This window comes from Apodemus sylvaticus, chromosome 10 (genome assembly GCF_947179515.1).
Source record: "Apodemus sylvaticus chromosome 10, mApoSyl1.1, whole genome shotgun sequence".
Lineage (NCBI taxonomy): Eukaryota > Metazoa > Chordata > Mammalia > Rodentia > Muridae > Apodemus > Apodemus sylvaticus.
Window position 1 is genome coordinate 6,871,442 of NC_067481.1, and position 24,118 is coordinate 6,895,559.

The 24,118-nt window shown below is 51.9% G+C and overlaps 1 protein-coding gene and 1 long non-coding RNA gene across 9 annotated transcripts; both read left to right on the forward strand.

Moving 5' to 3' along the window:
- Positions 1-804: 804 nt before the first annotated feature.
- On the forward strand, positions 805-4,888 carry LOC127694214 (uncharacterized). Of its 2 annotated transcripts, none has more exons than XR_007979808.1 (3): positions 805-943; positions 2,278-2,420; positions 4,550-4,888. It is a non-coding gene; the product is annotated as an uncharacterized LOC127694214 (long non-coding RNA). The 2 variants fall into 2 exon arrangements; XR_007979809.1 differs by lacking the exon at positions 805-943 and adding an exon at positions 1,897-2,176.
- Positions 4,889-7,067: 2,179 nt separating this feature from the next.
- On the forward strand, positions 7,068-22,894 carry Slc25a19 (solute carrier family 25 member 19). Of its 7 annotated transcripts, none has more exons than XM_052195088.1 (8): positions 7,073-7,181; positions 7,372-7,616; positions 13,504-13,679; positions 13,849-14,004; positions 17,002-17,172; positions 20,114-20,297; positions 21,252-21,382; positions 22,280-22,894. In XM_052195088.1, exons 3-8 carry the CDS (start codon positions 13,548-13,550, stop codon positions 22,460-22,462), a joined length of 957 nt encoding a protein of 318 aa, XP_052051048.1. In that variant the 5' UTR covers positions 7,073-7,181; positions 7,372-7,616; positions 13,504-13,547; the 3' UTR covers positions 22,463-22,894. The 7 variants fall into 7 exon arrangements, with proteins under 7 accessions (XP_052051047.1, XP_052051048.1, XP_052051049.1 ...); XM_052195089.1 differs by having other exon boundaries at positions 7,111-7,181; positions 7,317-7,616; XM_052195091.1 differs by lacking the exon at positions 7,073-7,181 and having other exon boundaries at positions 7,188-7,616; positions 22,280-22,410; positions 22,542-22,894.
- The last annotated feature ends 1,224 nt before the right edge of the window (positions 22,895-24,118 follow it).

The following is a 24,118-nucleotide window of genomic DNA, read 5'->3' on the forward strand; positions in this document are numbered from 1 at the left end:
ATGGTGGCTCACAATTATCCGTAATGAGATCTGACGCCCTCTTCCCCCCCCCCCCCGCCCCCCAGGCAGGGTTTCTCTGTGTAGCCCTGGCTGTCCTGGAACTCACTCTGTAGACCACTGACGCCCTCTTCTAAAGTGTCTGAAGACAACGACAGTGTCTTCAGATAAACAGTGTACTTACATATAATAAAAAAAACCACGGCATCTCTATGCATCCAGGGCTGCGCTGGTCTACAGAGTGAGTTCCAGGATAGGCATGGCTATACAGAGAAACCCTGTCTTGGAAAAAACATGGTGGTACACACCTATAATCCCAGCCCTTGGGAAATGGAGGAGGATCAGGAGTTCCAGGTCACCCTCCCTGCCTGTGAGATGAAGGGCAGTCTAGGTGATATTTTACGAGCTCCTGCTCTCTCTATCACATATAAAACACTTGCATTCCATTTATCCAGTTGTTTTGTTTTTGACATACTATCTCACTGTTTGACCATGCTGGCCTTGAACTTGGTATTCTCCTGCCTCAGCCTCTTGAGGAGACACACTGGACAAGTATGCCTACCCACTGAGCCATCTTGCTATCTCCCATAGACATGAATTCAATCCCTGGAACCCAAATAGTAGAAAGAGAGAAAGGATTTGGCAGTTTGTTCTTTGCCCTCCATACTGAAAATAAGTCAGTTAATCAAATCAATAGTTTCAAACTGGGTGTGGTGACATGTGAGAAAAAGAGGCAGGGGAATTACCAGATGTTCAGAGCCACTCAAACAGAGTAAGGCCACGTCTCAAACAATAAATAGACAAAGTTTTTTTCCAGTCCAAGTAGACTGAGCCTGACCCCGCCCCAGGAGATCCGAGTGAAGAAAGCTGGACTCCCAGTCGACCAAACCCTCCTGGGCTTCCTTGCCAGACGCCGCAAGAAAGCTCAGCATGTTGGGGGGAAATGGTAACCAGCAGTGCTCTCCAGATGTGTGTACACAGCTGGGAAGCCAAGAAAAGGGTCAGCTGACCCAGCCAAGGGAAATGGGGAAGAGGCTGACATGAGGCTGATGAAGGGGGTCAGGGGGAGACTGATGGAGGGGGTCAGGGGGAGACTGATGGAGGGGGTCAGGGGGAGACTGATGGAGGGGGTGAGGGGAGACTGATGGAGGGGGTCAGGGGGAGACTGATGGAGGGGGTCAGGGGGAGATTGATGAAGGGGTCAGGGGGAGACTGATGGAGGGGGTGAGGGGAGACTGATGGAGGGGGTGAGGGGAGACTGATGGAGGGGGTGAGGGGAGACTGATGGAGGGGGTGAGGGGAGACTGATGGAGGGGGTGAGGGGAGACTGATGGAGGGGGTGAGGGGAGACTGATGGAGGGGGTGAGGGGAGACTGATGGAGGGGGTGAGGGGAGACTGATGGAGGGGTCAGGGGGAGACTGATGGAGGGGGTGAGGGGAGACTGATGGAGGGGGTGAGGGTAGACTGGTGGAGGGGGTCAGGGGGAGACTGATGGAGGGGGTGAGGGGAGACTGGTGGAGGGGGCCAGTTGTCTGGAGGAGAAAATCCCTTGTTTTAGGAGGAACAGGATTCCTTGATCTACCAAGGTTTCAAGGGCTTTCAGGCCATGCCTGCCCCACCTCTTTTGTGTGTGAGACATTCTATGGCAGTACAAGCCACAGTGTTTGAAGACTGGAGGCCAGGTCTCGGGTGTGCACAGCAAGCCCCCCTCACCAGCTGAGCCCCCTCACCAGCTGAGCCCCCTCACCAGCCGACTCACCTGCCCTTTCTCTCAGAGTCTCCTCACCTCACACTGGACTTTAATTTGTTTGCTATGTAGCCAAAAATGACCTTGAGCTCCTGGTCCTCCTGTCTCTAACACCTCCCAAGTGCTAGGCTTTCAGGTCTGTGCCGTCATCCCTGGTTTAGGAGATCTCGGGCTCAAGCCCAGGTTCTTGTGTTGAGCAAGCCCTCTGCCTACTGAACTATAGAACCAGACCCTCTTTCCCAAAGCTGTTTTATCTGCCCCTCTAGGTCCCTGAGGAGGAGTACATCCCAAGATTCTCCCAACACTCCCCACCCTCCGTCCTCCTAGGGTTCCCTGGAGACAAGGGCAACAGCCACAAACAAGGTTGGGGACACCTCGATATATGGGGAGAAGTTGTAGAGAAAAAGACATTGCTGTGCAGCTGAACTGGGGTAGGACAACACACACAAACACACACACACACAAACACACCTTGCTCCCTCCACTGTCTAAGAGACGGGGCTCTATGTCTGCTCTTCCTTTGTACCGACAGAGTGGAGACTGTTCCTACACGCAGCAGAAGACAGCTTGGAGACCCAGAAGTGGTGATGGCGAGGTACTGTTAGCCAAAGGCAAATCTAGCAGAGAACCAGATGCCAAAAAGCAGAAGCCTTGGCACCAAGACACCCGCAGCAGGTTGGCAACCCTTCCCGCCCGCCGCCCCTGGCTGCCTTACTGAGGAGGTCTGCTCTTGAGTGTTACTGGGCACTGAATCTCTTCCTTTCTTTATATGTTATCTGGGTTTGCAGCCATGTGCTGAGTGAACCTGAGAGAAGGAACCGTAAGAAGCACCAGTATTGACCCTGGTGCCCAGGAGAACTTCCCCTAGAATATTTCGAAAATGTTGGGTTTTTTTTTCATGGGTTTCTTAGTAAAACCACCAATGTCTGAAACAAAATGAGAAACACAACCATGTAGATGCCTGTGCATGAAGATTGTTTATTATTATTATTATTTTGGTTTTCGAGACAGGGTTTTTCTGTGTAGCCCTGGCTGTCCTGGAACTCACTCTGTAGACCAGGCTGGCCTCGAACAGAAATCTGCCTGCCTCTGCCTCCCGAGTGCTGGGACTACAGGCGTGTGCCACCACCGCCTCGCATGAAGGTTTATTAACAGTCACATTTTTAAATGTTTCTTTGTGTATGTGCCTGGTACACATTGTGGCGTCAAAGGGCAACTTGCAGAAGATGTTCTCTTCTACCACCTTGGGGGGTCCCAGGAATTGAACTCAGGTCATTGGCTTGATCTCAGGAGACTTTGCCCACTGAGCTATCTATTCAGCCCAGAGACTTTATTTGTAAATACTGAAACCTGGAAACAACCAAGCTATGCTAACAGGTGAGCAGCTAGGCCACCTGAGTGCGGAGCCACATAGAGCTCTGCTGTTTGGGTTGTCTCGGTGCTGGAGATCCAACCCGGGCTGTGTGCATCTGCTTCATCAGCCCCTGAGCCACGCCCAGACACACGGGTAGGCGCTAGAAGCACTAGAAGGGTTTCAGAAGCACCTTGCTGAGTGAAAGCAGCTGCTATGTCCCAGGGTCTGAAACAGGAGTCAGAACAGCTCAGCGGGTTCTTGGTCACTGGCTTTGAGAAGCGCAGAACTGAGAGCATAAGATACAAGGCTCTTGGTTCCCTCTGATTCAGATGAAAACACTCGGGATGGGTCCCGGCAGCCCGGGCCTGAGGGCCCTGCCCTCAGAAAGCTGTAGCCAGGGGCTGGAGAGATGGCTCAGCGGGTAAGAGCACCGACTGCTCTTCCGAAGGTCATGAGTTCAAATCCCAGCATCCACATGATGGCTCACAACTATCTGTAAAGAGATCTGACGCCCTATTCTGGTGTCTGAAGACAGCTACAGTGTACTTATATATAATAAATAAAAATTAAAAAAAAAAAAAGAAAGCAGTAGCCAAAGAATTACCGTGGACAGGAGTCTAACTTGATCCACACAGCCCGGACCTGTCAAGGCTCCAGTACGAACCTCGCAGCCACAAGCTCGTGCATTAGGCTGCGGAGATGGCTCAGCAGTTGCCAGCTCTGGCTCTTCCGGAGGCCCCGGGGTTCAATTCCTATCACCTACATGTCAGCTCACAGTTCCAGGGGACCTGACATCCTTGTACAGAGACACACATGCAGGCAACATATCAATGCCCATGAAATAAAAATAGTAAAAATTAGCCGGGAGGTGGTGGCGCACGCCTGTAATCCCAGCACTCTGGGAGGCAGAGGCAAGCGGATTTCTGAGTTCGAGGCTAGCCTGGTCTACAGAGTGAGTTTCAGGACATCCAGGGCTATACAGAGAAACCCTGTCTCGAAAAAACCAATTCAAATAATAATAACAACAACAACAATAATAAACAACAACAACCTATACTGCTCTTGCAGAGGACCCATGCTCAATTCCTGGCACCTATAAGGGCAGCTCACAGTGCCCTGTAATTCCAGCTCCGAGACATCCAGTGCCCCCTTCTGGACTCGACGGGAACTGCACTCATGTGTGCACTCTATCCTCCCCGCCCCACGAGTACATCTAATTACAATTAAACATTCTTAGCTGCGTGGTGGTGCCGCACACCTTTAGTCCCGGCATTTGGAAGACAGAGGCAGGCAGATCTCTTGAGTTCCAGGACAGCCAGGGCTACGCAGAGAAACCCTAGCTAAAGGGGGTGGGGGGGGGGAGGAGAGGGGAGGGGAGGGGAGGGGAGGGGAGGGTGGCTTTCTGTATCAGCCTAGGCTGACGGGTGTTTTTTTTCTCTTGGACCCACAGAGGCAGCACGGCTTGAGCACCCTGAAGTCTACCTTCTTCATCTGCATAGATGGAGAAAGCAAGGTCTGAGGCCCGCAGCAAGCCCCTTCCCCCAAGCTCTCGCTGCCGCCTTCCAGGGAGCAGGTTGCTGGGGGCCAGGTCCCCTCCCCGAGGGCGGCTCAGCTGGGAGGGGCCAAACCTATTTGTTCAACAGTGTGGAGACATTATTCACTCCTAGGAGGCGGGGGAAGTCCAGGAGAACTCTTAAAGCGGTCTGTTTCGGGTGTGATGAGGTCACGGAAGGCTTCACTTCCCCAAGCTGACGGGAACTGGGTCTTTTTTTTGTTTTGTTTTGTTTTTTGTTTTTTTTTGGGTTTATCTTTCACATGACTGGCCTTACTAAATATACTGAACTTAAACGACCACATTGCAGATATGCAAAAGTCAGAACTGGGGAACAATTTCAAGAGTCCTGACACCTGTTCAGGTGGTATGCGCGCGTGCGTGTGTGTGTGTGTGTGTGTGTGTGTGTGTGTGTATGTGTGTGTGTGTGTGTGTGTACAGTGTTTGTCCACACATATTGAATGAAGATAGCGGAGTTAAGCTGTACGTACAACCAGACTTTCAACAGAGGTGGAAAAGGAGACAGACACACCTGAGAAAAATGGATTCTTCAACAGTAATAACCGTCCAACCTCCTGAAACAACGTCTAAATCAGGGCTTAGGGCAGAACTTCAATCCATGTGTCATAAACACAAAACTAAACTCACACTGGGGCTAAGAAGATGGCTCTGCCGTAAGAATATTAACAACTGTGAGGATGTGAATTCAACTCCCCATCACCCAGGTCAAAAATGTGCCTGGCTGACCCCAGCACTGGGTAGCGGAGGACCAGGTAGACAGGTGGGTCCTGGGGAGTTGACACAGTTAACAACAGTAAGATAACCCTGGGGGACCCTGTTTGAAGGCAATAAGGCCCTCTTGAAAAGAACCAAAAAACAAACAAACAAACAAAAAAAGAAAAAGAAAACTAAATTGAACCCCTAGGATACTGTAGAAGGAGAAAACTGATTATTTGTTTTTGTTTGTTTGTTTTTGTTTTTTCCAAGACAGGGTTTCTCTGTGTAGCCCTGGCTGTCCTGGAACTCACTCTGTAGACCAGGCTGGCCTCGTCCTGCCTCTGCCTCCCAAGTGCTGGGATTAAAGGTGGCGTGTACCACCACTGCCTGGCCAGAAAACTGACTCTTGCAAGCTGTCCTCTGACCCCTCATTGTGTATCATGGCCACACACACACACACACACAATTTTTAAAAACTTCTGCCATTTCTGCTACTTGGAAAACAAAGTGAGAAAAGCTACCCAGATATTTGTTACTGACCAGCCGACTTGTTTCTTGAGGTGTTCTTAAAAAAACAAAAAGGGATCCAGGCGGTGGTGGCACGCGCCTGTAATCCCAGCACCTGGGAGGCAGAAGCAGGCGGATTTCTGAGTTCGAGGCTAGCCTGGTTTACAGAGTGAGTTCCTAGACTGGCAGCTAGGGCTACACAGAGAAACCCTGTCTCAAAAAACCAAAAAAATAAATAAATAAAAAAGAAAAAATAATAAAAAAAAGAAATTGCAGGGCTGGAGATATGGCTCAGCGGTTAAGAGCACTGACTGCTCTTCTAAGAGGTCCTGAGTTCAAATCCCAGCAACCACATGGTGGCTCACAATGAGATCCAATGCCCTCTTCTGGTGTGTGTCTGAAGACAGATACAGTGTACTCATATACATAAAATAAATAAATCTTTTTTTAAAATTGCAGCAAATGACTTAGATCTCAGTTCAGATAAACTTTGTTTGTTTTAGGAGACAGGGTCTCACGTAGCTTAGGCTGGCCTTGAACTCAGAACTACTGATCATCCTTCAGGGGGGGTACAACCCCCTTAAATTTTTTTTTTGGGGGGGGGTTTGGTTTTGTTTTTGGTTTTTTGGAGACAGAATTCTGGAACTCACTCTGTAGACCAGGCTGGCCTCGAACTCAGAAATCCGCCTGCCTCTGCCTCCCAGGTGCTGGGATTACAGGCGTGCGCCACCACTGCCCGGCTCCCTTAAAGGTTCTTATCCCAAAGAATCCATCTAACCTCGACCCAACCCCAGTCCTCCAGGCTAATAATACCAGGATTCCCACCATCTTTTCCAAATTTAGATTATATGAATTCAAAGACTACATTGATTTGTGAAAAAAAAAAATGGGTCAAGTTCAGCGAGCTCTAACATTCCACAGCCACGCTGACTTCAGAGGATCGCGCCAATGAGAGAGGCTGCCTAGAAGGTCGTAAAAGCCAGCTTCGCCATCCGCTCTTTTACGACGTCGGGAATGCGCACGCGCACGCGATGTGGGACTACACCTCCCAGGAGTCTCTTTGCCGCTTCTCGGTTGGGGGTGGGGGGACTTGGAAGCGGAAGACTACATTACCCAGCGTTACCTCCACGGTGACATTGAATGGGCCCTCCGACGTACGACGATTCGTCCAGCGGCGGGCAGAAGCTGCGCGGTGATTGGCCCAGCAGCCCGTCAGTTACTGGCAAGTGCAGTTAAATTTTGCTGTTGGGCTACACCGAGAGGGAGGGAGAACTGAGCTTGAGCCCGGCCGAGCCTGAAGTGTCAGGTGAGTGGACCTCTGGCTTTGCTCTCTTCCTGGTACTCTCGGGGGCCGGTACCCCCGCTCCGTGTGTCGGAACACAGAAGGGCAGGTATCCACGTGGGGCGGGGACGGATGCTCACGTGGCACACCTGACCCCAGGAGCATCTTCAGCGACACGGAAGGCGAATCCCTCCCATCACCTCCACCATCGTAGGCATTTGCACATGGGGTGTCCCTGTCCCGGACTCCCGGAGAAGCCCTCCCCACCCCACCACACCCCGTCCGACCCCTGGTACGCCTGGACAGTGTGCTCACGCGGGGCTGTCTGCCGAGCTCCTCAACAGATCACATGGGCTTTCGATTAGTCACCGAAGGACACCTGTCCACCCGACAGTGGAATCCAAGGTAGAAAAGGGGCAGAGTGAAGAAACTCGCTTGCACACCATCACTGCCACTCAGGTCAGCAGCCGCCCTGTCTCAATCCTGCATTTATATTTATTTATATTATAGATCATTTTTATTTGTTTAGATATCAAGACTATTAGTGCACGAAGATTTTTGAATAAACAGGAGATTAATTTTTCCCTTTGCTTATTTTAGTTACTGGTTTGCGACCGTGTAACCCAGGCTAGACTTGAACTTGTTATGTTATTAAGGGTGACCTTGAGCTCTTGGTCCTCCTGCCTCCAACCTTCCAAGTGCTGGGATTAGGGACTTCACTGCCCTTACCAAATGTAATGCTTTCCAACCCCGGGTTGTAAAAAATGTTTGTGTTTTTGTAGTTTTTCTGGAAGACAAACATTTAAAAAACTTTTTAGGTGTGTATGACTTACTGGTTTTCCTCACTTAATTTGATGAGCAGTTTGAGCCAGGCAGATGACATCTCCCCCTTCCCACCAGGGAGAGCTGAGTTGGTATTTTATTTCATTTAAAAGTCTTTTTACTTTTATTTTGCTGTGAATGAGCTTTTTGCCTGCATGCATTTCACCACATGCATACCTGGGATAGGAGAGGACCAGAAAGAGTTTCAGATCCCCAGGGACTAGAGTGGCTGCTGCGAGCCTTCTTGTGGGTGCTGGGAATCAAACCTTGGCCCTCACTAAGAGAAGCAGCCAGAGCCTGGGGGCAGTAGCACATGCCTTTAATTCCAGCACTGAGGTAATGACCCAAAGACAGGTGGATCTCTAAATTCAAGGCTGGCCTGGTCTACAGAATGAGTTCCAGGAGAGCTAGGGCTACACAGAGAAACCCTGTCTCAAAACAAATACCAACAATAACAACAAAAGAGTTGTAGCCAGTTCCCTCCAGCCCTGGAGCTGATGTTTTAAAAGCTGCCTGTGGTTTATGGAGAGCCAGTTTTATTTCATTTCCATTTATTTATCTGGTGTGTGTGTGTGTGTGTGTGTACATACAGTCACACACATACCACACAGAGCGTGTAAAGGTTAGAGATAGCTTTTTGGAGCTGGTTCTGTCCTTACACCATGTGGGTCCCAGGGATGGCTCTCAGGTCTTGTGACTTGACAGCGGGGCTCCTCACCTGCTAAGCCATCTCTATGCCTACAAGATTTTATTTATTTTATTTTATTTTATTTATTTTTGTGACAGTGGTGTTATAAACTCAGGGCTTTGTGCATCAAAGGCAGGGACCCTACCCCTGAGCTCTACCGTGATCAGACACATACTCTTCCCCTTTTGGTGCAGGGGAGTAGAAGCCAGGGTCTTGTTTATGCTTGGCTAGCATTTTGCTTTTTGTCTGAATTTCTTGGGATGAGGTTTTATGTAGCCCAGGCTGGCTCCCAGTCCTGCCTTTGCCTCCTGTGTACTAGGTTACAAGTGTGATCACGGCTTTCCTTTAAGCCTTTGTGTTAAGACTGAGTCACACTGTGTAGCCCAGACTGGCTCTCACACTGTGGTCCTCCAGCCTCAGTCTCCCTAGGAGTCAAAACCCAGTGTCTCCAGCAATGCAGAACTGCTCATTTCTAGAAATCCGGGCACAGCCACTCTCCCACCTTGTGTTTTGTTCAAACAGTGCAGTTCCCGGCTGGGCTTGCAGGCAGACTCGCTTGCCTCCAGCTCTGAGGACACTGAGCCAGGACGGCCGCATCTCTGCTTTCTCTTCTTTACCCCCTAGGCTGCAGGAAACTTGAGACCATGAACGACTGAGCAGCCTGGTCACCCCTAAGAGGGTTCGGTGACTTAGTCCTCTGCCCTGGTTTAACCTGACTCTCCCAGGAGAACCTTCTGGAAAGGTTCCCAGGTGGACAAGAGAAGGGGGGATCCAAGAGGCCTGGCCTCCTGGTCACTACGCTTGTCCTAGCCGAAGGCTCACTTGATGAGCTTTCTCAAGACTTCTCTTTTTAGGTGTTTTGGATTTGTTTTTTTTTTGTTGTTGTTGTTTGTTTTGTTTTGTTTTTCTTTGAGACAGGGTTTCTCTGTATAGCCCTGGCTGTCCTGGAATTCACTCCATAGACCAGAATTAGCTGATCTCGAACTCAGAAATCCGCATGCCTCTGCCTCCCAGAGTGCTGGGATTACAGGCGTGCGCCACCACACCCGGCTCCTAATTTTAAATTATTAGTATGTGTGTGGTGTGGGTGAGGGTGTGTCAGTCCCTATACACACATATGTCCAGGAACCCTCAAAGGCCAGAAGAGGACGCTTGATCTCTTGGAGCGCCAGTTACAGGTGTTTGAACCATGTGGACGCTGGGATCTGAATTCCAGTGTCCATGATTACGCAGCAAGTGTTTTAACTGAGCCACCACCCCTGGTTTATGATTGATCTTTTCTGTGAGTAGACGTAGAAGATTCAACGTTTAAATAACAGCCTTGTTTCCAGGGGTTTGGGGTGGGGAATGAAGGGGAGGGGCTTGGTGTTTGTTTTTGAGAGAGGGTTGCTCTGTGTAGTCCTAAGCATTTCTGGAGCTCGCTCTGCAGACCAGGTTAGCCTCAAACACAGAGATCTCACTGTCTCTGTAGACCAGGCTAGCCTCAAACACAGAGATCCCACTGTCTCTGCAGACCAGGCTAGCCTCAAACACAGAGATCCCACTGTCTCTGCAGATCAGGCTAGCCTCAAACACAGAGATCCCACTGTCTCTGCAGACCAGGCTAGCCTCAAACACAGAGATCCCACTGTCTCTGCAAACCAGGCTAGCCTCAAACACAGAGATCCCACTGTCTCTGCAGACCAGGCTAGCCTCAAACACAGAGGTCCCACTGTCTCTGCAGACCAGGCTAGCCTCAAACACAAAGGTCCCACTGTCTCTGCAGACCAGGCTAGCCTCAAACACAGAGGTCCCACTGTCTCTGCAGACCAGGCTAGCCTCAAACACAGAGGTCCCACTGTCTCTGCAGACCAGGCTACCTCAAACACAGAGATCCCACTGTCTCTGCAGACCAGGCTAGCCTCAAACACAGAGATCCCACTGTCTCTGCAGACCAGGCTAGCCTCAAACACAGAGGTCCCACTGTCTCTGCAGACCAGGCTAGCCTCAAACACAGAGGTCCCACTGTCTCTGCAGACCAGGCTAGCCTCAAACACAGAGATCCCACTGTCTGCAGACCAGGCTAGCCTCAAACACAGAGATCCCACTGTCTCTGCAGACCAGGCTAGCCTCAAACACAGAGATCCCACTGTCTCTGCAGACCAGGCTAGCTTCAAACACAGAGATCCCACTGTCTCTGCAGACCAGGCTAGCCTCAAACACAGAGATCCCACTGTCTGCAGACCAGGCTAGCCTCAAACACAGAGATCCCACTGTCTCTGCAGACCAGGCTAGCCTCAAACACAGAGATCCCACTGTCTCTGCAGACCAGGCTAGCCTCAAACACAGAGATCCCACTGTCTCTGCAGACCAGACTAGCCTCAAACACAGAGATCCCACTGTCTCTGCAGACCAGGCTAGCCTCAAACACAGAGATCCCACTGTATCTGCAGACCAGGCTAGCCTCAAACACAGAGATCCCACTGTCTGCAGACCAGGCTACCTCAAACACAAAGGTCCCACTGTCTCTGCAGACCAGGCTAGCCTCAAACACAGAGATCCCACTGTCTCTGCAGACCAGGCTAGCCTCAAACACAAAGGTCCCACTGTCTCTGCAGACCAGGCTAGCCTCAAACACAGAGGTCCCACTGTCTCTGCAGACCAGGCTAGCCTCAAACACAGAGGTCCCACTGTCTCTGCAGACCAGGCTACCTCAAACACAGAGATCCCACTGTCTCTGCAGACCAGGCTAGCCTCAAACACAGAGATCCCACTGTCTCTGCAGACCAGGCTAGCCTCAAACACAGAGGTCCCACTGTCTCTGCAGACCAGGCTAGCCTCAAACACAGAGGTCCCACTGTCTCTGCAGACCAGGCTAGCCTCAAACACAGAGATCCCACTGTCTGCAGACCAGGCTAGCCTCAAACACAGAGATCCCACTGTCTCTGCAGACCAGGCTAGCCTCAAACACAGAGATCCCACTGTCTCTGCAGACCAGGCTAGCTTCAAACACAGAGATCCCACTGTCTCTGCAGACCAGGCTAGCCTCAAACACAGAGATCCCACTGTCTGCAGACCAGGCTAGCCTCAAACACAGAGATCCCACTGTCTCTGCAGACCAGGCTAGCCTCAAACACAGAGATCCCACTGTCTCTGCAGACCAGGCTAGCCTCAAACACAGAGATCCCACTGTCTCTGCAGACCAGACTAGCCTCAAACACAGAGATCCCACTGTCTCTGCAGACCAGGCTAGCCTCAAACACAGAGATCCCACTGTATCTGCAGACCAGGCTAGCCTCAAACACAGAGATCCCACTGTCTGCAGACCAGGCTAGCCTCAAACACAGAGATCCCACTGTCTCTGAAGACCAGGCTAGCCTCAAACACAGAGATCCCACTGTCTCTGAAGACCAGGCTAGCCTCAAACACAGAGATCCAACTGTCTCTGCAGACCAGGCTAGCCTCAAACACAGAGATCCCACTGTCTCTGCAGACCAGGCTAGCCTCAAACACAGAGATCCCACTGTCTCTGCAGATCAGGCTAGCCTCAAACACAGAGATCCCACTGTCTCTGCAGACCAGGCTAGCCTCAAACACAGAGATCCCACTGTCTCTGCAGACCAGGCTAGCCTCAAACACAGAGATCCCACTGTCTCTGCAGACCAGGCTAGCCTCAAACACAGAGATCCCACTGTCTCTGCAGATCAGGCTAGCCTCAAACACAGAGATCCCACTGTCTCTGCAGACCAGGCTAGCCTCAAACACAGAGATCCCACTGTCTCTGCAGACCAGGCTAGCCTCAAACACAGAGATCCCACTGTCTCTGCAGACCAGGCTAGCCTCAAACACAGAGATCCCACTGTCTCTGCAGATCAGGCTAGCCTCAAACACAGAGATCCCACTGTCTCTGCAGACCAGGCTAGCCTCAAACACAGAGATCCCACTGTCTCTGCAGACCAGGCTAGCCTCAAACACAGAGATCCCACTGTCTCTGCAGACCAGGCTAGCCTCAAACACAGAGATCCCACTGTCTCTCCAGACCAGGCTAGCCTCAAACACAGAGATCCCACTGTCTCTGCAGACCAGGCTAGCCTCAAACACAGAGGTCCCACTGTCTCTGCAGACCAGGCTAGCCTCAAACACAGAGATCCCACTGTCTCTGCAGACCAGGCTAGCCTCAAACACAGAGATCCCACTGTCTCTGCAGACCAGGCTAGCCTCAAACACAGAGATCCCACTGTCTCTGCAGATCAGGCTAGCCTCAAACACAGAGATCCAACTGTCTCTGCAGACCAGGCTAGCCTCAAACACAGAGATCCCACTGTCTCTGCAGACCAGGCTAGCCTCAAACACAGAGATCCCACTGTCTCTGCAGACCAGGCTAGCCTCAAACACAGAGATCCCACTGTCTCTGCAGATCAGGCTAGCCTCAAACACAGAGATCCCACTGTCTCTGCAGACCAGGCTAGCCTCAAACACAGAGATCCCACTGTCTCTGCAGACCAGGCTAGCCTCAAACACAGAGATCCCACTGTCTCTGCAGACCAGGCTAGCCTCAAACACAGAGATCCCACTGTCTCTGCAGATCAGGCTAGCCTCAAACACAGAGATCCCACTGTCTCTGCAAACCAGGCTAGCCTCAAACACAGAGATCCCACTGTCTCTGCAGACCAGGCTAGCCTCAAACACAGAGATCCCACTGTCTCTGCCTCCCAAGTGCTGGGACTAAAAGTGTGTGCCACCACCGCCCTGTTCTACCGGCTTCCATTCTAATGGTGGGAGGCCAAGAGAAGCATCCCACAGGGAGAAGGCTGGGCACTGAGGAGAGGCCCTAAGGAAGTTACCTTTGCTCTGTAGCTTGACACTCATGGACGTTGGCCGGACCCGAGGCCGGGGCAGGGATGGTTGGCTACGATGCCAAGGCAGATGTCAGGAGTAACTCCAAGCTGGAGGTGGCGGTGGCGGGATCCGTGTCAGGGTTTGTCACCCGTGCCCTGATTAGCCCTTTGGACGTCATCAAGATCCGTTTCCAGGTACCCTTCCCACTATTCCTCAGAATGGGCTAGCGGGCGGGGTTAGCCCCGGCAAAGGCAGCGCCTAAACCTCAGAATTCTGTCAAGATGAAATAGTTCTTTTCCTTAGATTTTCCCCGTGTCTGTTACCCTGCCCCCACCCCCTGACCTCTGACTCTTTAACTCCCAGCTCCAGATTGAACGTCTCTGTCCAAGTGACCCTAATGCCAAATACCACGGAATCTTCCAGGCGGCCAAGCAGATTCTGCAAGAGGAGGGCCCAAGAGCATTCTGGAAAGGACACGTTCCAGCCCAGATTCTGTCCATAGGCTACGGAGCCGTCCAAGTAGGTATCAGGGGACCTGACCTGGTCTGGTCCTCGGGGTCACGGTGCTCCACGGAGCAGAGAGGGTGAAGCAAACAAGGACATTGCTTTTGGTGGCAGTCCCCAGTCTGCCTTCCCAGGGAACCTGCTCTAACCACTGAGCACGTTATCAGTTAGCTAACCTTAGCCCTTCCCTCCTCACGTCCTGTTGGCTCTCCCCTCTCCTGACCCTGTCCCAAGTGGTACTCAGTGGTACTCCATTTTTCTTCTTTAATTTCAGATTACTTTTTGTTTATTTCTTCAGTGTTGAAGCAGGAGGCATGCTTGCTAAACAGTTCCTGCCAGGGAGTCAAGGTCAGAGGGCAATTTACAGGAGTCAGTTTCTCCTTCTGTCCTGTCTCTCTCCTTCATCCTGTGAGGTAGTCCTGTTGTCTTTCTGATTCTCCAGAAGAGAAGGCTATGTCAGAACAGGTCCTGACGTTTACTGGGGGTTTGGTTTTTCTTTGTGTTTTGTGTTCTGTTTTTTGGAGACGGGGTTTCTCTGTGTAGCCCTGGTACTCACTCTGTAGACCAGGCCTCGAACCCAGAAATCCGCCTGCCTCTGCCTCCCAGAGTGCTGGGATTACAGGCATGCACCCCTACCGCCCGGCTTGTTGTTTTTTTTTAAAAGATTTATTTATTATATGTAAGTACACTGTAGCTGTCTTCAGACACCAGAAGAGGGCGTCATATCTTGTTGTGAGCCACCATGTGGGTGCTGGGATTTGAACTCATGACCTTCGGAAGAGCAGTCAGTGCTCTTACCCACTGAGCCATCTCTCCAGCCCCTTTGTGTTTTGTTTTGTTTGAGACAAGTTCCTTCTAAGTAGCCCTGTGTGTTCCAGACTCTCTATGTAGAACAGGCTAGTCTACAACTCACAGAGATCTACCTGCCTCTGCCTCCCAAGCTCTAGAATTAAAGGCATTCAGCACTGTGCCTGGTTAGGGGCCAGGATTCAAATTCGGGTCATCAGGCTTAACCACAAGCACCTTGACCCACTGACTCACCTGTTGTTGGACACAGCCCCTTCTCCAGGTGCTTGGCTTGCCTCACGGGGAAACGGCAGGAACATACAGCCTGTGACAGGGATGGCAGGCTGGCTGCCATGACCCCTGAGGGCTCGAGGCAGGCGGGGTGAAGAGGAGCTTGCACTCCTGACCCAGGTGCGCTGGCTGAGCACCGTTGTACGTCAAGGTGTCCATGGGAAGCTTTGGCAGGAACGGCAGTAGCGTTTTGTCACTGCAGCCTGTGGGCCCGATCCGTCACAGTCATCCTGTGAGCTGGATCTGATTGTCTTTGTGTCACAGGAAGACGACAGACAGGCAGCCAGTGTAGTGGGGGAGTGTGGGGCTCACGATCCCATAAAGCAGACATGCTGCGTAAACCACGGGGAAAGGTGGGCCCTCCGCATGGAGCCAGGGCCAGGGCGCCGCCTGCTCACGTCTAAAGCGTTGTCTGGTCTGTGTGTCCCAGGTTCTTATCTGACACACAATTAGACATCACACCCTGTAAAAGAAGTCAGCAGCATGGTCTCAGGAAGCTTGGCTCACTGGAGGCACTAGAGGAGGCCGCTGAATGAGGGAATGCGTTGTCAACAGAGACAGTGACCCCTGCGGTGTAGAGGCCTCTCCCACAAACCACAGAGCTCTTCCAAGGTTGCAGTGAATTAATGGAGTTTCCTGCAAACTCCTAGCCCGGTGTAATGACACATACCTGTAATCCCAGCACGTGGGGAACTGAGGCAGAAGGAGGGACATAACTCTAAGGCTGTACTGGTCTACACAGCAAGTCCGGCCAGCCCAGCCTCCACAGTGAGGCCATCACTCAGACAAGAAAACAGTTCTGTGTATTTTTTCTCCCTTCTTTTCTTCTCTCTCTCTCTCTGTGGTGTATGTGTTTATATGTACACGTGTGTGCATCTGTGTTTGTGTCTATATGCAGGGTGTGTATGTAGGCCAGAGAGGTGTCTTCCTCACACTCCCATGCATTGTTTTTTTTTTTTTTTTTTTTTAATTTGGTTTTTTGAGACAGAGTTTCTCTGTCGCCATGGCTGTCCTGGAACTCACTCTGTAGGCCAGATTGGCCCCGAACTCAGAGATTTCCCTACTGAATACTGGGATTAAAGGTGTGCACCACCACCACCACCACCTGTCTTACTATTTTTTGTTGTTGTTGTTTTTTAGAATTTTCAAGACAGGGTTTCTCCATGGAACTGCCCTGGCTGTCCTGGACTCAATTTATAGATCAGACTGGCCTAAAACTCATCCTCCTGCCTCCGCCTCCCAGGTGCTGGGATTAGTGCCGAGCGCCACCATGCCTGGCCCTGTCCCGCCCTGCCCTGCCCTGTCTGGCTTGCTGCAGTATTTTTTGAAACATGGCTTCTCCCTAACCCTGGAGCTCTCTGGCTTGGTTAGACTGGCAGAGCAGCAAGCCGTATGGATCCGTGTGTCTCTCTCTGCCACCACTAGCCCTGGAATTGCAGGCATGCACTGTGGCACCCTGCTTCTTATGGGTGCTGGAGCTCAAATATTTACCAAGTAAGCTGTTGCCGTTGTGTGATAGGGACCTGGAGCCTGTATTGGCAAGTGACCTCCCACTGAACCACACCCGGCTGCTCCATTTCTTCCCTTTCTTTCATTTTTAAAGATTTTTCAGTTATGTGTATGTGTATGTGGGTGGGGGGGTGTGCGTGCTGGTGCCTCCAGAGACATCAGATCCCCTGGCGCTGGAGGCACAGGCAGCGGGAGCTTCCAGATGTGAGTGCTAGGAGCCGAGTTCTGCTCTTCAGTGTGAGCCGTCTTTCCAGCCCCCTTTCTTACCTCTGGATACTTGGCTCCACTCAAGTGGTAGGAAATGTATCTTTTTACTCTGCCCACAGGGTAAAGGGAAAGCATCTGAGTGCGCTGAATGGCGCGACTCTCCTTCCAGGGGACTGTCTCCTCGGTGTGTCCTCAGTGGCTTCCCACTTACTTTTGCAGTTTTTGGCCTTCGAAGAACTGACTGAGCTGCTTTACCAGGCCAACTTGTATCAAACCCACCAGTTCTCGGCGCACTTTGTGTGTGGTGGCCTGTCCGCGGGGACAGCCACCCTCACCGTGCATCCTGTGGATGTCCTGCGTACCCGCCTTGCAGCTCAGGGCGAGCCCAAGGTGAGCAAGCAGGGCCAGACCCGGGGAGCCTCGCTGAGCAGTGAGCTCAGGATCGGGGCTCCTGTCCCTTTAGGAGGCCAAGCTGGGCGCCTTGCAAGCTCAGCTCAGCAGCTGGTTTGTACTTGTAGATAACCTGCACTCAGCAAGGGTCCAGTTCTCCCTCCCGGAGCTCATAGCCTTCCAGGGAGATACAGCCTGCAGGACCAAAACTGGACCGCAGTGTCCAGCAGGGGGCCGCCTAATGGCAGGCATCTGGGGACTTGGGACTCAGGAAAAGGCCTTAATGTCCTCAGGGTCTCCTCACTGGTTAGAGGACAAGGCGTGGCCAAGTCAGTGTCTAGGAAGAATTTACAGCATCCGGCCAAGCCTTATGTTTTAGGGACGCTTCCTCTTGCCATGATCAAATACTCCGACAAAAGCAACTTAGGGGAGAAAGGGCTCATCTTGGCTCCCAGTTGGAGGGTGCTGTCCATCCTGGTGGGGAATCCTGTTGCTTTTGTCCTTTGACCACATGTGTACAGAGTGTGTCTAGGCCCACAAGCGAGAAATAAGCATGGCAGCTGCAGAGGTGACGTGACGGCTCGGAGCACTGGCTGCTGTTCTGGAGGCCCAGGTTCAATTCCCAGCACCCGCAGGCATCTCGCAAACACCTGCAACTCCCATCTCTGGGGATCCAAAGCCGCTTTCTGGCCTCCGCAGGACCTGCATGTGAGACAGACATACCTAGAGGCAAAAAACCGGTCTCAGGCCTTCTGTTGCTGCAGTGAAACCCCATGAGCAAACGCAGGTTGTAGAGGAAAGGGCTTATTCATCTTGTGCTTCCACACTGCCCATCGTCAGAGGGAGTCAGTCAGGACGGGAGTTCACACAGGGCAGGAACCTGGAGGCAGGGGCTGGTGCAGAGGCCATGGCGGGGTGCTGCCTACTGGATTGCTCCCCCTGACTTGTTCAGCCTGCTTTCTTAGAGAACCCAGGACCACCAGGAATGGCTCCACTCACAACAGGCTGGGCCCTCCCCATCAGTCAGTAATGAAATGCCTCAGACAGGTCTCATGAAGGCATTTTCTCCATGGAGGTTCCCTCCTCTCAGACAACTCTAGTTTGTGTGTCAAGTGAACATGAAACCAGCCAGTACAACACCCACACACATAAAGTCAAAACTGTAAATAAAAGTTCTTTTAGAAATAACCAGTATGGGTGCACCTCTCGGCCATCCATCCAATGGTTGCATTGGTGGTGAGAGGACTTTTGGTTTAGAAGTGGTTCTGTTTTTGCTTGGCCTTGGTGTTACTCAGGATGGAGACTCTGGTTGGAAAACACTGTAATGATATTTTGGTTGCAGAAGTAAAGTCCTATAGGAAGAGTCTGGGAGACTGGCTTGGGGCCAAAGGCCAAGTAGCTGCGTATGATAAGTCATTGGAGAATTGGAGGTTGGGGGAGAAACGGGCTGAGGGTTGAGTCAGTCTCAGCAGTGAGGTGGCTGCCAGGCAAGAGAGAAGGTGGGTGATGGGAACCCTGCTTGTCCTGTACTTCCTGTTACTTCCCAACTCTCGGTGAAAGAGCACAGAAAGGAAAAGATGGCCGCAGTGTCAGGCAGGATAGCGTGATCCCTCTGCTAACTGCCTGCAGGGCCGAGTTCTGTGCTGACCTGCTCTGAGCCCCAGCACCACAGAGAAGCAGTCAGTCACCAAATTCTCAAACAGGTCTGCTTCCCCTGGCATGCCTGCAGTCCTCTCAGAGTAACCTGATGCTAGCCTACCAGACATTTCCCCTCAGTCTGCACCCTGCCCCTGCCTCACTGGGCAGGTCTTTGTTGCCGGTGGCTTTCCGACCCTGGCACGGTGGCCTCCCAAGTCCAGGTGGCTTTCTTTGCAGTCCGCAGGACGTGGACTTTTAGAGATTTATTTATTTTATGTGTATGGGTATTCTATGCCTGTGCAGTCTGTGTGGCCTGCAGGCTCTGGAACTGGCGAGCTGCAGCCGTATGGGTTCTGGGAACTGAACCTGGGTCCTCTCCAAGAGCGGAAAGTGCTCTTATCTGTTCTCTCGATGCAGGACATATCTGTTTATATGCTCATGAGAAAGTAACAATTATAGAAGTTTCTAGAAGGAAAGTTGTCAGAAAGCCACACCCTTTTTATTGCTTTGTTCAATTTGGAGGCAGGGTCTCCCTAAATTGCTCAAGCTGAGCTTGAGTCTTTTCTTTCCCTTTCTTTTCTTTTTTTAAACAAGGTCTTGCTATATAGACCTCGCTGGCCTAGAACTTGCTGTGTAGATCAGGCTAGCCTTGAAGTCATAGAGATACATCTGCCACTCTGCCTGTGTGTGCCAGGATTAAAGTGTGCAGCAGCTGGCCCAGTTGGCCTCAAACATTTTTCTTTTAAGATTTTAGTTTTGTGTGTATGGGTGTTTTGGCCACATGTATGTCCATGCACTGGGTACATATGTGCTATGTACATGTAGTGTTCATGGAGGCCAGAAGACAGTGTTGGGTCCCCTGGAACTGGAGCTAACAGAAGTTGTTAGCTGCTGTGGTGGCGCTGGGAACCCGGATCCTCTGGAAGAGCAGCAGGTTCTCTTGATCACTGAGGCGTCTCTCCAGTACCTGGCCTCAAATGCTTGATCCTCCCACGGTGTGTGTCACCAGACCCAGCAGTCTTTTTGAATTTTTGTTGTTTTAAGCCAGACTTTCATTTAGTCCAGGCTGGCCTTGAACTCCTGATTCTCCTGCTTCCACCTGTCAAGTGCTAGAACTGCAGCAGAGGTCATTATACCCAGCCACACCCCCACCTTCTTACTTTTCTCTTTAGTTTTCCTAGATTGAAGAGGAAAGTTACGTTCCTGGAAGCTGGGTTTTAGATAAGAAAAAGATGCTTTTGGGCTGTTCTTGGGCAGAAACCGCATCACACAATTCACTCACACTGTACATGTGCATGTGCAGATCTATAACAATCTGCGAGAGGCCATACGGACCATGTATAAGACCGAGGGCCCCTTCGTCTTCTACAAAGGCTTGACTCCCACTGTGATCGCCATTTTCCCCTACGCGGGCCTGCAGTTCTCCTGCTACCGCTCCTTGAAACGGGCCTATGACTGGCTCATCCCTCCAGACGGAAAACAAACAGGTGAGACACACGCCTCACAGCCTAGCCTGGGCCACAGCTTCTGGAAGCCTTCAAGGCCATGCATTTCCTGTCAGCCCCTGGCTCTCCCCTCTCCCCTGGTCCTCTGGAAGCAAGTGTATTTCTAGTGAATGGTCCTGCTGTCCAGTTTTACTGTCAGAAGCCCAACTTACAAATTGTGGGTTTTTTTTGTTTTTGAGTTTACTTTTGACTTCTGTGGTTCTTGTTTGGGGAGCAGAGGGACAAAGTGTTCCCACTCTTATTTTGGGGGTCACAGGCTCTGTGTCTCCTGTTGGGAATGACTGACTGCACAGCAACCCAGCTCCGAGCTGACTGGTGGCCCCGTTGTCATTCCTGCCACAGTGGCTGCGTCTGACTCTGCAGTGATCAGGTTCCCTTTGAGAAGCAGGAATGCTTGTGGGGTTTCGTTCTGTGATGCAGTATGTGTGTGGGTATTGTCTGTCTGCATGTCTGTCAGTGTACTGTGTGTGTGTACCTTGTGCCCTTGGAGGTAAGAAGAGGTCATTGGATCCTTAAACCTGGAGTTACGGGCAGTTGTGAGCCACTGTGTGGTGCTGGGAGTGGAATCCAGGCCCTCTGCAAAGCAGCCAGCACTCCTAAGTGCTGAGCAACCTCTCCAGTCCTAGTTTATTACTGTGTGTGTGTGTGTGCGCGCGTGTGCGTGTGTGTGTTTGGTGTGTGTGTGTGGTGTGTGTGTGTGTGGTGTGTGTGTGTGTGGTGTGTGTGTGTGTGGTGTGTGTGTGTGTGTAGGGGAGGGGTACCTAAAGCAGCCAAAAGATCCCCTGGAGTTGTAGTTACAAGCAGTGCTGGGAACAGAACTTGTTTTTTCTGGAAGAGCAGCAGGTGCTCTAAAACCCTGAGCAGTGCCCGCCCCTGCCTGCCCCTCCTGTCCCATTCTCTACCTTCACCCTTCTCATCCTGCTGCCTCTGGTTCAGGGAACCTTAAAAACCTGCTCTGTGGCTGTGGATCTGGAGTCATCAGCAAGACCCTTACGTATCCCCTGGACCTTTTCAAGAAGCGCCTGCAGGTGGGCGGCTTTGAGCATGCCCGGTCCGCCTTTGGCCAGGTAAGCCATCCTGTGCAGCTGGATCGGGAGGGACTGGCAGTAGTGACCCTGTCCCTGCTCTGGTCTTCTGTAGCTTTAGTTCTTTGCATAAACACACCTGCACATTTTTTATAAAAACAAGGTTAGCTTGGTGGTGGTGGTGTACACCTTTAATCCCAGCACTTGGAAGACAGAGACAGGAAGATCTCTAATTTTGAGGCCAGCCTGGTCTACAGAGCAAGTTCTAGGACAGTCAGTGCTACACATGGAAACCCTGTCTTGGGAAAAAAAAATTAAAAGTAAGGTTACACAATGCAAGGTTTTGTAACCTTGTTTTTCCATCTACCAAGGTGTCCGGAAGAGAGGATTTGAATTTAGATTGGGAGAAAAGGTGAGAGCCCAGGATAGTGGCCCTTTTCCTGACAGAACTAGTGTGATCTGGCTGACTCGAGGGAGGGACACTTGTGGAGGGCCAGTGGGAGCCAACTGTTGAAATGCCTTGAATACCAGCCAGACTTGGAACGTGGACTTGATGCTGGATGGTGTCCTAACATCAGGTGTCCATGGAGCATAACACGGGGAGGGGCTTGGGGACATAGGCCGGGCCAGAGGTGGGTACCGGTCAGGGAAGATCTAGTGACAGCTCCAAAGGGAACAAGATAATGAGGTGGAGTCTCCACAGAGGGCCAGAGCTATCCCTGCACCACGGAAACCAGCCAAGTACTTCCTTACCAGGAGGAGAGTCCAGCTGCTGAGCCCAGGCCCTTCCCCAGTTACAGCGTGCACTGTACAAAGAATGGAGAACGCCTTCATCCAGGCCCTGTCCGTCCCACGGGCAGTTACCGGAAGCTACCTAGTGCGCGCCAGTCCTGGTTTTAGTCATTGCTTCCTCCTCAACCTCCACCTTCCTCTCCCCAGGTGCGGAGCTACAGGGGCCTCCTGGACCTTGTCCGGCAGGTGCTCCAAGAGGAAGGCACCCGGGGCCTCTTCAAGGGCCTGACCCCCAGCCTGATGAAGGCTGCACTCTCCACTGGCTTCATGTTCTTCTGGTACGAGCTCTTCTGTAACCTCTTCCATTGCATAAGGAGGGAAGACAGATAGTTGTGAGGCAGGAGGGGCCTAAGGTCTGCCCTGGAGGCGCCTCCCCAACAAGACGTGGCTCTGCGCTCCTCCTGAGCAGTGGCCGCTGCTGGGGCGGCCTTCTAGGCCGGCTGCTGTGAGGATGAAGAACCATCCGGAGCTGAAGGCGGAAGGCGAGCGAACAGAAGGAAGAGACAGGCAGTGCTCACGCTGTGGAAAGAAGCCGTGGTGGAGGAGCTTGGTGCCTGCGGCTCACCTCTGACCAGCCCAGCCCAGAAGGAACTGGCCATCAGTTTCTGCAGTTCTGGTTTTGGGGGAGAAGGCTCCTAGCCCCGGTAGGACCACACTGGAGTGCACAAGGATGGGGCTGGGCTCTGCACAATTCTAACCTCCACAACTTGGTCTGCTTCTCCTGCCAACTTATTTAATAGACATTAAAGTAACCGTCGCGTCCCTTGTGTCACTCCTCCAGCTGAGGGAGGGTGATGGGAGAGGCCTTTCTGGCTGTGGTCCTGAGGTAGCTGTGCTCCTTATCCTATCATGTGGGTGGCTTCTGCACTCCCAGGCCCAGACCTTGTGAGGCTCCACCACAGGCCAGGAAGGCAACTGAGACGGAAGCAGCTCCTAGGCAGGAGGAGGCAGGAGCGGAGCGGCTCCCGCTCACTGGGCGCTGGGTTAGCTCTGCTGGAGTGCAGGGTGCTCAGGGCAGGCCACCATCAGCTCTGCACGCAGGCTGCACACACACATAGATGAAGAGGGAACTTTTTGTTCACAGGCACGACAGAAGAATCACATGACTGCCATCTTGTCCTTGTTCTTGCCTAGCAGTGGGGTTGGTTAGTCTAGAGATGAAAGGGAGGGAAGATTTCTTGACTTTGTGGGATTCCAGCCCCTGCCATAACTTGGATTGTAATGCCTGCTGGGAATGGCCCTGATCATGGAAACTGGAACTCAGCCCTGTCAGTCCCACTCTCGCCTCTGTGGGTCACTGTAGCCCTCCCCTGGTGGAAGAGCTTTTCTGATCTTGGCTCCTGATTCTGGAGATCCAGGGTCACTTGGGAGGGCTTCTGAGGCGGGTGGGCTGTTGGCTTCCTGGGCTTGGAGCAGCAGGAGTGTTCTGTGACCCTATTTCTGGAGAGATGTGAATAAATTTATATACCAGAGATGGAACTGATTACAAAGCATTGTAAGGAGGCTACCTGTCTTAGGGCTTCTACTGATGTGATGATAAACACCATGACCAAAAAGCAAGTTGGAGAGGAAAGGGTTTGTTCAGCTTACACTTCCACTGTTCATCACTGAAGGAAATCAGGACAGGAACTCACACAGGGCAGGAACCTAGAGCCAGGGCTCATGCAGAGGCCATGGAGGGTGCTGCTTACTGGCTTGCTCAGCCTGGACCACCAGCCCAAGGATGGCACCACCTGGGCTGGGCCCCTCCTCACCAATCACAAATTAAGGAAATGCTGTCCAGGCTCGCCTGCAGCAGGATCTTATGGATGGAGGCGTTTCCTTAGTTGAGGTTCCCTCCTCTCAGATGACTTTAGTGTGCATCAGCTTAACATAAAACCATCCAGCAGACTACCGACGTCCAACTAGGGGAGCCACGGAGGCTCCTTGGGTTACTTACAGCAGAAACGACTCAAAGACAGCCACACCACCCAGAGCTCCGCCTAG

Bases quoted from the DNA above. Each gene is read 5' to 3' on its own strand.
- Slc25a19 (XM_052195087.1), top strand. From the start codon at position 13,548: ATGGTTGGCTACGATGCCAAGGCAGATGTCAGGAGTAACTCCAAGCTG. The intron at 20,298-21,251 runs GTGAGACACACG...CCTCTGGTTCAG, and splicing joins TCCAGACGGAAAACAAACAG to GGAACCTTAAAAACCTGCTC. The intron at 21,383-22,279 runs GTAAGCCATCCT...TCCTCTCCCCAG, and splicing joins CCCGGTCCGCCTTTGGCCAG to GTGCGGAGCTACAGGGGCCT.